At 36.8% G+C, this 13,695-nt stretch overlaps 1 protein-coding gene across 1 annotated transcript in view; it reads left to right on the top strand.

Annotated features, from left to right (window-relative positions):
* MON2 (MON2 homolog, regulator of endosome-to-Golgi trafficking) overlaps positions 1-13,695 on the top strand; it is an 86,455-nt gene that overhangs the window by 38,788 nt on the left and 33,972 nt on the right. Inside the window, 7 exon segments of the mRNA XM_040552175.1 lie at positions 67-168; positions 3,423-3,533; positions 4,314-4,489; positions 6,969-7,131; positions 7,607-7,900; positions 8,680-8,878; positions 9,739-10,367. Coding sequence (XP_040408109.1) covers positions 67-168; positions 3,423-3,533; positions 4,314-4,489; positions 6,969-7,131; positions 7,607-7,900; positions 8,680-8,878; positions 9,739-10,367 — 1,674 coding nt within the window.

Raw genomic sequence — 13,695 nt, forward strand, 5'->3', positions numbered from 1 at the left:
TAGTGAAAGGCTCTGACATTATCTAAGTTACCTCAAAGTCATGTGTTCAAATTCCCTTTTACTAAGGAACCATCGCTTTTTGCTGTTGCTAAATTACTGGAAACAGGACTAGTTAACATGCACAGGATCGAGATCCTTTGGAGACCTCTGACGGGTCATCTCCTGGAGGTAAATAATTGCTTTTATCACTTGTCCTAGAACTTAGTTTGTAATAAGGAAGACCTTGTGGCAATGCATTTTTAAAGAGTAACTATTTCTTTTAATCTGAAGTGTATTTAGGTGTTCTGTTTTATGTTAGTTGTTTTTGCACTTTGATTGCATCACAGCTTGAATTTAAAAGTTAATTTAAATATTTAAATTCCTGTATTTTGTAGTTCTTACTGGCTGTCTTTATGTTTCTGTTGGTCTTTATATATATGTGTTTTACTTACGGTAACACAAACAGGCTTTATTTGGGATTCATCTAGGGAGATTTTAAGATATGTTTTTATGTCCATACCAGATGGATTGAAGCCATTAGGTATACTAATGAGTTTGTTTGTTTTTAATAAATGTAAATTAACATTTAAAATGGTTTCTTAAAGAGAATACTAGCAGCATAGGTGTCATAATCCCATTTCAATTTGTAGAGTAAGTATTTTGACTCTTCCTTGGAAAATGTTTCAACAAGGAAAAAATCTTAAATTCTGAATTTGAAACTAAAAACAAGGGAAAGAATGTAATTGTAAAGTTTTATTTCTCTACAGGGCTAGGTAGAAGAGTGAAACACAAGAACAGGGTTAGATTTACAGAGGGTAAAGGACTGTAGTGGGTTAACCTTGGCAGGCTGCAAAGTGCCCACACACCACCCTCTCCCTCACCCTTCTAAGCAAAACAAGGGGAGAAAATATGATGAAAAAAGCTCATGGGTCAGGATAAGGACAGGGAGATTACTGTTAAGGGCAAAACAGACTTGACTTGAGGAAGATTAATTTATTGACAATTAATAACAGAGTGGAATAATGAGAAATAAAACTAAAAGCACCTCTGGCCAGCCCCTCCCTTTTCCCAAGCTCATTCTCTCCCGATTTTCTACCTCCTTCTCAGACACAAGCGGTGCAGGGAATGGGGCTGTGGTCAGTCCATAGCACTTTCTCAGCCACTCCTTCTTTCTCACTCCCTTCCCTTGCTTCAGTGCGGTGTCCCTCCCTTGGGATACAGTCCTTCACAAACTGCTCCACTGTGAGTCCCACCGGCTGCAATTCTTCAGGACTGCTCTAGCATGGGGCCCCCCATGGGCCGCAGTTCCTTCCAGAAAACCTCCTCGAGTGTGGGCTCCTCTCCACAGGCTGCATTTCTGTTCAGGAGCCTGTTCCGCCGTGGGCTGCAGCTTCCTTCAGGTTGTGTCCACCTGCTCGGGCATGAGGTCCTCCGTGGGCCGCAGCCTCCTCCAGGCCACATCCACCTGCTCCACCGGGGGCTCCTCCACAGGCTGCAGCGTGGAGATCTGCTCCATGTGGGACCCATGGGCTGCAGGGGGACAGCCTGCTCCACCAGGGGCCTCTCCACAGGCCGCAGGGGAACTGCTGCTCCAGCACCTGAAGCACCTCCTCTCCTTCCTTCACTGATCTTGTTATCTGCAGAGTTTTTATCTCTCACATTTTCTTACTCCTCTCTTACAGCTGCTGCACAATGTGTTTTGTCCTTTTTTAAATATACTGTCACAGAGGTGTGTCAACAGCATTGCCAACTGGCTTAGCTTTGGTCAGCAGCTTCTGAACCCTTCTGAAGCTGTCAGGAACTGGCAGTGCCCACCACAGGGCAGCTCCTGGTCTCTTCTCACAGAGGGCATCCCTGCAGCCTCCCACCCGCCACAAAACCTCGTGATGTAAGCCCAATGCAAGCAGAGAGATTTTCTTCCTCATTTTCCAGAGCGTCAGGTGCTTCCTTTGAACCACTGTATTATTTCAAACAGTATGAAGGATTGGCCACCTCTACATGGAGATCATCTCCACATAATCTTTTATCTAGGAAAAAAAAATTGGATACTTAAAGGTTTAAAGACTTAAAGCACAGGCGTCTCTTTCTCTTGTCCATTCTTCATCTCCAAGACAATAAGGTTCACCATCCACATCTTGGGACAGCTTGTTTTCATCTAGTAAGCAGTCTGTTTCAGTCTGTTATCCATTTTGGATATTTGTCAGTGTTTTGTGGGAAATGCATAGTCTATATCAATTTATTTTAAAGTACTACCTTATTTACCTTTAAACCTTTGTCTTTGTGGTACAGTGAGGAAGGAGAGAGCACCAGCTGCAAATTCAGTTAAAAACAGCCTGAGGGAAGAATTTCTTCCCTGTCTCTTAAACTGATTATCTGATAAGATTCGGAGCACAACGAAGTATTCCAAATTTTGTCATCTTATATAAAGTAACAAAAAAAAAATCAGTAGAATAGCTATTTCTTTTCTTCATTTTTTAACACGAAGCTACCTCTTCTGCATAGCTCTCCCTTTCAGTTTGGCTAGTGTCCAATAAGGAGACAGCCCACCAACCCAATCCAAACCATCTGCCTTTCTTATGATCCTGCCTTGGATTTTGAAAGGTGCTGCGTTCTCTCACCACCGAGCTAGAGCTGGAAGGGTGGATATCAAAAATTATATAGAGGTCAATGAGACTGTAGGTACCTTATTTATTTGAGGGCAACAGATACAGGATTACAGTTCATACTGTGTATCTGTGCAATGGGTTTGCACAGTGCTTTTATTTTGCTCTGTTCTAAAAAAAAATTAGAAAAAATACTAGGTTTAGAATACAAGAAGACAAAGAGAAGGGAATGAAGACATTTGAAATTAAGTGTGAAATAGTGTTCACTGTTGTTTTGTCAAGTTTTTGAAATAATGATGCATAAACACTTATTTTACATTCAGTAAGTAGTCACTTTTTGTATTTGGGACCATTGAAAAGTAGACGCTTATTGAGTTGATTAATGTCATGCTTCTGTATGTGATTATGTATGTTAAGCTGTGTGTGTGAAAGATGAAACTTCAGAATTTTATAGTAGCTTAAGGGTGAGTTAAACCTAAGAAGAGTTGTTTGGTACCTTTTAGCCCATCAATATCTGAAACAGCAGTTAGTATGTTGATTTTTGAGAATGTATTGACTTGAACTGCTGTGGTTTTCAATTTGTTTCCTTCTGTGTCTTTCACTGCTTCCTGTTGCTTCCTTATTCAGAAGGTATGTCCATTCAAAAAATAATTTATTATTATTTTTTTTACTATTAAACCTAAATTTAACATTTAGAGATTTTTGTATTGTTGCAAAATATTTTACTAAAATATTGTATGTTAAGGTCCACTACAATTTAAATACCAATTTTAAATATATATATATTCAAATTTTGGTTAAATAAAAGTGCCTTTAAACAGAACACTGTTGTGTTTTCAGGTCTGTCAGCATCCCAACTCCAGAATGAGAGAATGGGGAGCAGAGGCTTTAACTTCTCTCATTAAAGCAGGTCTGACATTCAGCCATGATCCTCCATTATCACAGAATCAGGTAAAATAAGTTTATGGAAAAACTTCTTTCCTCCTTTTCTGGAACTTATAATGAACATAAAATCAAAATCTTCCCCAGAGGAAGTTTACTGCAGTTCAGTGAATAGGAGGCATTCATAAAGCAATTTTACCATTGAGTTTATAAAGCCTACAGCTGTAACATTCAGTTATAACTATTGAAAATCACCTCATGCATTCTAATGAGCTACCCTCTCCTCCTTTTTCAAATACATAACAAAGAGTGGTGATGCTTGCATATTATGTCTGTTTGTTAGAACAAATTGTGGATCACCCTCATGAGTGCAAAACAATTCAGAATGTTTTGAAGTATGCATGTGATGTAGTGGCATGTAAAAAAAATAAATTGCCTAGCCTTCTAAATCACAGCTATTCAACCCATTATTAATAAAACATTCTAATATTTTTACTGAGGTTCAGTGGATAGTATTTTCAAGGTCTGTTTAGTAGGAAGCTGAGTCTGGCCCTCCTGAATGAGTATAAGTTGTATGATGACTTTTATGCAACTGTGACAGCATGCTGTAGCTGCTCCCTGAGGAACCTGAAGACCTGGTAGAAAAACAAAGAAAAAATGCAGATTTCCTGCTGAGATCCTTTACAAAGAACTTTTTTAGAAGGGCCAGTCTGACACTTGACTTTCAGCATTAAACGTCTTCTTAAGAATCTTAGATTGGTATTACATGGTTTCACATATTACACATCGAAATAATTAAGAATCAGTTAAAGCTTATTAAGGATGATAAAACTTACTGTTTACTTTTAGAGACTGCAGCTGCTTTTATTGAATCCACTCAAGGAACTGTCAAATATTAGTCATCCTGATATCAGGATCAAGCAGTTGGAGTGTGTGCTACAGATTTTGCAGAGTCAGGGTGACAGCTTAGGACCTGGTTGGCCATTGGTCCTTGGAGTCATGGGGGCAATCCGAAATGATCAGGGGTAAGTGGTCAAAATAAAATTTTAAAATCATGTAAAATGACAACAGTAGAAAGAGTCCTGCTTTTATTTTCATAATTTAATAACTACTTTGATAATAGCATCGTTTTTGTTGTCATTTTTAGCTTATGAACAATTTTACTCAACAGACATACAGTTTTGGTAATTTTTGATGTAGTGCATGCTTTTATTTTACCGACTTACTCTTTCAGAAGACCAAAATAATTGTTATAGCTAGGGAGCATGACTAGTCTTCTTGCACACAAGGGAAAGTAAGAGGTGAAGTTGCAAGAAGTTCTTTTGAAATGAGCAGTGGAATGAACATCTGACCCTGGAACTGTAAGCATCAAGAACTATTTCCGCACGATTGGACTGTATTATTCCTTCTTTGGTATTAGTCATGACTCTGTGTACCATGATAGGTCATCAAATAACTTGGGTATTGAAAGAATTCACTTTGGCATATATCTCTTTTCTATCCATCTTAGTTTCTGTCTTCTGGTCGTATGAGCACCTCTTAAGTCCCTTCTTCAAATGCTTGGAGGATTTTGCTCTTGTAGCAGTATTGCTTGCTCTGACGGTAATACTTGCCAAAATCCCCAAGGATATTGGCATACTTGGTTGTGAGCATCTTCTTTTTGATAGCCATGCTTCCCTTCCTATAAAGAATATAGAATACTTTTCTTCAAACACGTAGCATTGTTTGACCACCTCATATCAACTACTGTAGGGAAAAAAAGATTAAGCAAGCCTTCTTTTCCTTGGGAAACAAATAAATATTTGCTTTACTTATAGCTGTGATCTCAAAATGTGGGCACTATCATACTCTAAGTATAAGTTATTGACTATTAGACTTTATTCACAAGTGCCTTCTGCTCAGAGAACTTCCTGGAGACCAGGGTAGAGATCCATTTGCATTCCAGAATGTCTTGGCAGGCTGCTATAAATACAGAAGATGCCATTTTGAGAGCCACTGATCCTGAAGTCACTTCTGATTGCACAATGCTAGCCTGTAAAACAAAAGGAAATCTTCCTCTGAAGAATTTCTTTTCAATGGGTTGTCAGTTTATTTTAAGGGTAGATAAGGCACTACAGAATATTTCAAGAGCTAAACTTAGGCTGCTTACATTTGTATTTACCTTTTGGGTGGCTATCCATAACATTAAGGACAATTTTACATTTTGATCAGCTGTATTGCTGTTCCAACTTGCATGAAGAACTTTGAAACCTTTCTCCAAATGCATAGTAATGTGAGGACATTAATTAGGAAATTAACTTATTTGAATTTGTTCTAATGGCCTTGCATTTGAATATAGAAAAAGAGGTTACTTGCCCATTATTGCAGTTCTTCAAAGTGAGCTGTGTAACTATACTTTCATTTCCTGCCTCCTTTTTTCCTATAGAGTCCTTGAAGATCACATACCTGTGGAGTTTTGTAGTGGAGAGGGAACTGCAGCAGTTTTGGGTGTGTTTCACTTCATAGACTCATGTAATGAATGCAAAGGAAAGTAGTGTGTGAAAATTTCCTCCATAAGTTTAGCAAGGATATATCCTTTGGTCTTAATGTGGTGGGATGGGTGCCTATTTGCAGTATGCATATTATACGTAGAATTATTAGTTATACTTTTATTGTCCATGTGAACTTTTGTGTGCATTTCTCTGGCTTCCATCTCAGGCTGGCTGTTACAATACGGTGGTCCACCTATGATATTCATTTTGAATTAATTGAAAAAAAAAAAAAGGTTCTTTTATTTGGGATTCTGAAATAAGTAATTGACATCTCTACTCTGATTGTTTTGGTTTTTTCTCCCTGGAATATATGTTCTGAAGGACACTCATTTTCTGTGTCAAAAACCGTTGGATTTTTCTTTTGTACGTTAAATATTAAGCATTATAAAAACCGTACTTAAATCTAAATACAGCTGTAGCAGTTTGTCTTCCCTATTTTGTATTTACCTTTACTCCACTGCTCTTTTATGATTCCTTCATTTTGTCTCTCACTAAACAAGATTTTGGTTGTGGATAGTCTTCCTTCATGGAGAACTCCTTCTCACAAACCTTTTCCATACTACATTATTTTATCTGTTTGTGTTCAGAATTTAATTCTGAAGGCAGAGTTTATTAAATACGTATTTAATGGCAAATATTTTCAAAAGACTTTGACTAACATAATATAGTATTGAAGCATGTAAGACTACCGTTGTATTAGCATGCATCTTTCCTAAAAAATAAAAATACATTTTTCCCACCCATTTGGCATGCTTTAGGTACATACTTTAAGTTGAAGCTTAAACTGAATGTCATATCTCAAAAAAGTATAGCTGAAACATTTTAAATCTTGTAAATCCATTTCAAAATTTATATATATTATTTCTTTTCTAATACTCTATCTCCTGATGTACTATTCAAAAAGTTTCTGCTCTTGAAGAAACTTGAAATTAGAGTGTGTGTATGTGTTTTGTTTTTGTTTTGTTTTTTTAAGAGAGTCCTTAATACGGACTGCATTCCAGTGTCTTCAGTTGGTTGTGACAGACTTTCTTCCAACAATGCCATGTACTTGTCTACAGATAGTTGTTGAAGTTGCAGGAAGCTTTGGACTTCACAATCAAGAGCTAAATATTAGCTTAACTTCAATTGGTTTGTTGGTGAGTTTTACATTAGCCTACAGTGATGCTGCTTCTAGCTTTTTTTTTTTTTCAAATGAAAATTAATCTGTAGTCTGTTCTACAAATGAAAGCCAAAACCCGTTTTTCAAATTGTTACTGACATCCCATGCAGTCATTTGGAATCATATGTAAATTGAATGAGCACAGTTTATCTTTAATCTTCCTGACTCCAAGGTTGTATAAAACAAATAGTATTGTGTTGTAAACATGTTCACCAGTCTCATATTTTTAATACAAACTCTTCCTTTTTAGTATCTCACGTATAATTGTGGCTTAAAAGCTAAGGCTAAGAAAATTACTTTCTGTACCTTACAGCATTTATGTGCTGTCTTATTCCATCAGTGTAGGGAACCTTAAAATACTTTTAAATGTGAAAATGAGAAACAATTTATTTCATGATCGTTAAGTGTGTTGTAATATTTTATTGTGCAACAACATCTTATTTTTTTTCTAGTGGAATATTTCCGATTATTTTTTCCAAAGAGGTGAAATAATTGAAAAGGAACTAAACAAAGAAGAAGCAGTGTTGCAGAAACAGGCAGAGGAAAAGGGGGTAGTGCTGAACAGACCTTTTCATCCTGCACCACCATTTGACTGTCTTTGGTTATGTCTGTATGCCAAACTTGGAGAACTCTGTGTGGATCCCCGACCTGCAGTTAGAAAGAGTGCTGGGCAGACGTTGTTTTCCACTATTGGTGCTCACGGAACTTTATTGCAACATTCAACGTGGCACACAGTGATTTGGAAGGTATGTCCTGTGAGCTTCTTCTGAAGGTTTTTAAAATTTAATTCTCATTCTACTAACGGTTGGCATACTATTTCAATGTCCGTTAGCTAGTTTATTAACATTCTTTTAAAGATAACATATGGTTGCAGAAGTCTGACTTCTCATTTTATTTTTTTACGCTTTTGTCTGTTAAACTCTTATGAAATGCAGTTTTTCTATCTTGATCATTTTTTTCTTACACAGGAGTTGTATAAAAGGGCTATTCCTTTCCTGCACAGATCAAAGACTCCTCCCATTGTGTGAAAATATCACCATATTTTGAGAGTCACCACATTTGAGAGTCATCTGATTGGATTGATCTTATATTAGGTTGAGCTTTGCTTTGCCCTCTGTTTTGTCTCTCTTCTTTGAGAGGGTCAGTCAGATACCTTGTTCTAGATCTTGGTTGTGCCTTGTGGAAAAATTGGGCTGTGGTTGAGTCTGCTGTCTACTGCACCTGTTGTTGAGGTATCTGAGGTCCGTAGATTAGTACAGATCTCTAACAGTAGCCTTCTGTTAGTACTAACACTGTTCTCAGTGGTTCTTATCATGGTGTTACTAACTCTTCTTAAGTGAACATCAGTTAGCTGATAAGTACTCTTAGCTGTTGCAGGGACTGTGTAGAATAAGGGAATTCCCAAGATGACACAGGGACATAAACGATAACAAAAAATTTATTATTTTTGTTGTTTTACTGAGAATATAACAATGTTATTTTAAAATAAAAAAGCTCCTTTTTCATTTTTTTCTGACTATTGCAGGTTTTATTTCACCTCTTAGATAGGGTTCGAGAATCTTCTACTACAGCTGACAAAGAGAAAATTGAATCAGGAGGAGGGAACATCCTCATCCATCATTCAAGGGATACAGCTGAGAAACAATGGGCAGAGACATGGGTGTTAACACTGGCTGGAGTTGCAAGAATATTTAACACCCGGAGATATTTACTGCAGCCTTTAGGTAAAATTTATGGTTTAAAATTACTGAAAGATACAGTAATGAACTTCCAGCTTTGTATGTTTTTTTCCTTTACAGTACCAGGCAAGAATCTTAATCTTAGGTTGGAAGTGTGTTTCCATTGTCTCATCTCAAATGTGATGACAATTAGAATTTTTAATTCATACTCCTCAGAGCCCCAAATCCTAAATATCAATTTCCTCTTCCATGTCATGGTACTTGAGATGAAATCTCAGTAGTCACAATTCTGTGTGCCAAATAACTTGAACTTACAGTAGCATGATAGCAATAATTTTGTGTTTGGTTGGTTGTCAGAACGTATTTTTCCTCTTGCCTTATTAAGGTTACAAAGGTTAATGAAAGGTTAATAAAACCTCAAACTCCAAAAATGAAACCTTTCTTTACAGGTCAATTATAGAATTTTAAAATTCCTTATAAAATGCATTACATGACTATAGATTTGACCCTTTATTCCTTGTGTATGCTGAACACTTTTTGAAATCAACAGGCATCTGCTATGCATAACAACAAATTTTTTTCACTATCCTGAATAAACAAAACATTTTTTTTTCTGGTATGAGATATGATACATGATATATTGCTACTAATTTTGCATAAACACTCATATTATTACGTTCTTCATACTTGTGTGTTGCATTTGTCTATTGCATTCATTCTCTTTAATTACAACAAAATCGATATATTTTGAAAGGCGTTGAAGCTGTCCTGTAACCTCATGAAATTTCTCCGTGTTCAAGGAACAAGTCTCTGAAGAGCCTTTCAGAGATGGAGTTGGGTGGGGAGTGAAATAGCAAGCCAGTACCAAGCTGATTTTTTATTTTTTATTTTTCTATTTTTAACAGGAGACTTTTCCCAAGCCTGGGATGTTCTTCTTGATCACATCCAATCAGCAGCGCTCAGCAAAAATAATGAAGTTTCCTTGGCTGCTCTGAAAAGCTTCCAGGAAATCTTACAAATCGTTTCTCCTGTCCGAGACTCAGAGAAGCCTGACACACCACCTGCTATCAATGTTTCTGTACCTGTGGTGGTAGGAACAACAACTGCCACTAGTCTTGGCAGATCGTTCATGAGAACTGACTCCATAGGGGAAAGAATGGGAAGATACAATGGATCTGAACTACCTGTAGTAACAGACGAGATTGAAGATTTGAATCTTTGGTGGGCAGCTTGGAACAGCTGGTATAGGATTGGTTCAGAAAGTACAAAGCCTCCAATTAATTTTGATAAATTGACTTTCATTCCCAGCCAGCCTTTTCTTACAGCTTTAATTCAGATATTCCCAGCTCTTTACCAACACATCAAAACTGGTTTCAGCATGGATGATCTCCAAAAGCTGGGTGTCATTTTGCATGGTGCTGTTTCAGTTCCGATCAGTTCTGATGCTTCCCCTTTCATCCTTCCATCTTATACTGAAGCAGTTCTGACAAGTTTACAGGAAGCAGTGCTTACAGCTTTAGATGTTTTACAAAAGGTAATAATGGGACTTCAAATGTGTGGTGAAAGGTAAACTACACTCTCTGTTCTTCTTGGAAGTACAGTGCGGTGACTTAAGTGTTCAGTTATTTAAATTTGCACAGTGTACTGTTTTATAACAATCAGAATTCCATTCCTGGTGCAACCCAGGTGTTCTGCATTCAAAGGAGTGGTGTAATCTTTATGGAATGCATTTTTGCTAGGTTGCAGAAATACCTTAAGTGTGGTGCTACGTTTATATCCATTTACTGGTCTAGCTAATATTTAAGTATTGTACTGTTATGAGTGTCTGTACATGGAGCTGGGGAAATAATCTCCCAAATGGTATTCCTTATGTTGCCCTGGCACTACCATGAACAAAGTCTAGAAGAGTGATGATTGAGAATTTTGAGTACATGCAAAGCATAAAACCTAAAAAGGTTTCTAGCAGACTGCCTTCTTAACTCTTATTAATTAGTCATTTAAGGAAAATGCCACATCTCTGCATAAAAAATTCTTAATGTAGAATTCATCCTCAAAGAGCACCGTTCATGCAAATTAATTTGTAGGCAGCAAATTAGGGTGCCCTTTTACTAGGTAGTAAAAAACATAAAAGTATACTTCTCTTGCTGGAGTTGTAAAAGACCTTGCAAATATGATCATTCAGAAAACATTTATTCAAAAGAAACAAAGTTGATAATGAATGAGATCATGTGTTTAGATTAAGCACTGCTTTAAGAAAAAAAACTTGAGAAATACCAGAATTAAAACTGTCCATGTGACCTGACTTCAGTCACTTTGGGCTTTCATGTTATGACTGTTTTGCTTAACTACTTGGACATATTTTTAAAATTCTTTTGTCAGACAGGATCCTGTCTCATTCAGCTCAAAGAATGTATGGTGCCTACTTAATGAGCAGCGGTTCAGTGTCTTGTTTTCTTTTTGCTTAGTGAGGGTTGGCTTGTGTCATACTTATTTCAACCCCACAAGAAAGGCAAAATCATTATCTTGCAGTCATACCTTTAGTTTGTAGGTTTAAGAAATATGAATGTATTTTAAGAACAGAACTATAAGATTAGAAGTTGGTATTAAATTTCAGTGTTGTATGTGGGAATAAAAGTAACATGAAGCTTTAAGACCAATTGTATCCACTAAACCATCACCCTATTCCAATCAGGTTTACCCTTTTTGTATCCTTTCCATTCCAGCAGCTCAGCCTTGCTGAGTTAAAGTAAAGGCTTCTGGCACCTTTTCACAGAAAAAGTTTCCACAAATTTTAATATGAGGAAAAACTGCACATTTCTTTCTAGTCTTGTTCTTTTCAAGGTACTAAACTGTTTTAGCTGAAGTTTCCAAAATGGCAAAAACAACTGCAACAAATCCCTCTGAGAAACAGAGACATGTTAACATTACAGGTCCAAGCCTTTGAAAATACAAATAGGAAGTCGTTGGTACACTAATATCAAACAGTACATCCCATGGTTGGAATGTATAACATATATTACTAATAGAACATCGCTAAGGTCATTAAAAACTAAGTTAAAATATATTTGGAGATTAGCAAGTTCTGTGAAGTCTCATGATCTTCCCTCTGGGCTGCGTAACCCAGTAGAATTCACATGACAAGGCAGTCAGCCAGTGCTATGTGTGAAGCAAAGGCTGGCTGTGAAGTGGTTTTGCTGGATGCTGCAGTGTTTTTCCTGTGTTGAATTGAATTAATGCTCAGGAGTACTTGCAGGTTCCAGTGGGATAGTTAAAGAAGAGCATGTAAATATTTGCCTGCTTCAGTGTTCGTGTGTGGGATCAGATTAAAGTTTTGTTCTTTGTCGACGTAGAAAGATTTGGGTCAGTTTTCATTTTGTAAGAAGTTCTGGAACAACATTGCAGCTGGAATAGCTGGAAAATGATATGTTAAGACTGAACCCCTGGCTGTCCTGATAGAGATTTTATTATGTGATTGCACTAGCAAAGGACATGATAATGCAAGAAGACAGGAGCGGAAGGCAAGCTTAGTAGTTCTTGTTTCAGATTTCCATGTGTGAATCCATTTTAGACCCTTCGTTCATTTTCTTTTTATTCCTCATTAGAGTTTGTTTTCTAGTCTTCCACTGTTGTAGTCTAAATGCCAGCTTCATCGTATTAGCTAAAATTTGTACCCAAGCCTGAATTCTCTGACTCTGTTCACTGCCTACCTACATTCAGTCTGGGTCAACGCTGCAGTGAGCCAGCAGGCTCCTCAGACAGAGGAACACAGATACATATTTGGTGATCAGATACATTTGAATTCTGCTTCTGTAGGCAGTATGAATGTAAACCTCTTGAGCTGTGGGTGTGGTGCTCAAGGATATATTTACATTTACAACAGTTAGCACAGACTTAGCCACTGAGACCAGTAAAAATAACAGTAGTCTATGACAATAGCTGCAGTGGGAGTTGTTACATGAATCTCAAACTATACAAAAATTTGAAGGTTTGTACTAGAATGCTTTAAAGCATAAACTTCTAAAACTAAAGTACCATATCCATTTTTACAGCAAACAACAATCAGCCAAGTATTATGTTTTAGGGTTTCTGTGCATTTTATTGTTACCTGAACATTACTTTTTGTTTTATACGTGTCTCCTTACTTAAGGATGTAAACAGATGCACTCAATGCAGTAAATACTCTATTTTATAAGCAGCTCTTAAAGATACTTTCAGCATCCTTGGTCACACACTTTACTAGGCCATTTTTGCATTTTTCATAATGATGCATTTTTCATTCTTAGATAAAAAATACTTGGTGTCAGTCAGAAACATAAACTTCTTTGAAAATCAGTTCTAGATAGGTGACTTTTCAAAGTAAGGATGGAGTACCAGGTCAGTTACTTTTAATATTATGCAGGTAATGTTAAGAGCTGAAAATACCTAAGTAGACTGGACAGAAAATGCTTCTATTTGTAAAATAAAATTTTACAAGAGTTTCATAAAATATTAAGAACAAGAACCTACTGGTGCACAAGCTTTAAGTAGTAGTTATTGCTTTTGTTCACCAGTACAGAAAAAGTAGCATCTGCAGAAGCTCTGATCCTAAAATGAGTAATAATAACAATAATAAAAATCTAACAAGCTAGAATGAACAGCAAGCCTATTTTGAAGTTTTGCCATTACAGATGTTAAGCGAGTCTTCTGGGGGTAATGGTGATGTTGAAGATATGTGTACATAAGTTAGATCTGTATGAAACTCATATAGGAATTTCTGGATGCTCTTTTTCCCTTTCTAATCCATGTGGTGTTATATAAAATATTTCTTACATAAATTATCTTGCATTAACCTGTTAAGATTTAGTGTAGTGACTTTGGTCAGC

The sequence above is a fragment of the Cygnus olor genome, chromosome 1 (assembly GCF_009769625.2).
Source record: "Cygnus olor isolate bCygOlo1 chromosome 1, bCygOlo1.pri.v2, whole genome shotgun sequence".
NCBI classification, from domain to species: Eukaryota; Metazoa; Chordata; class Aves; order Anseriformes; family Anatidae; genus Cygnus; species Cygnus olor.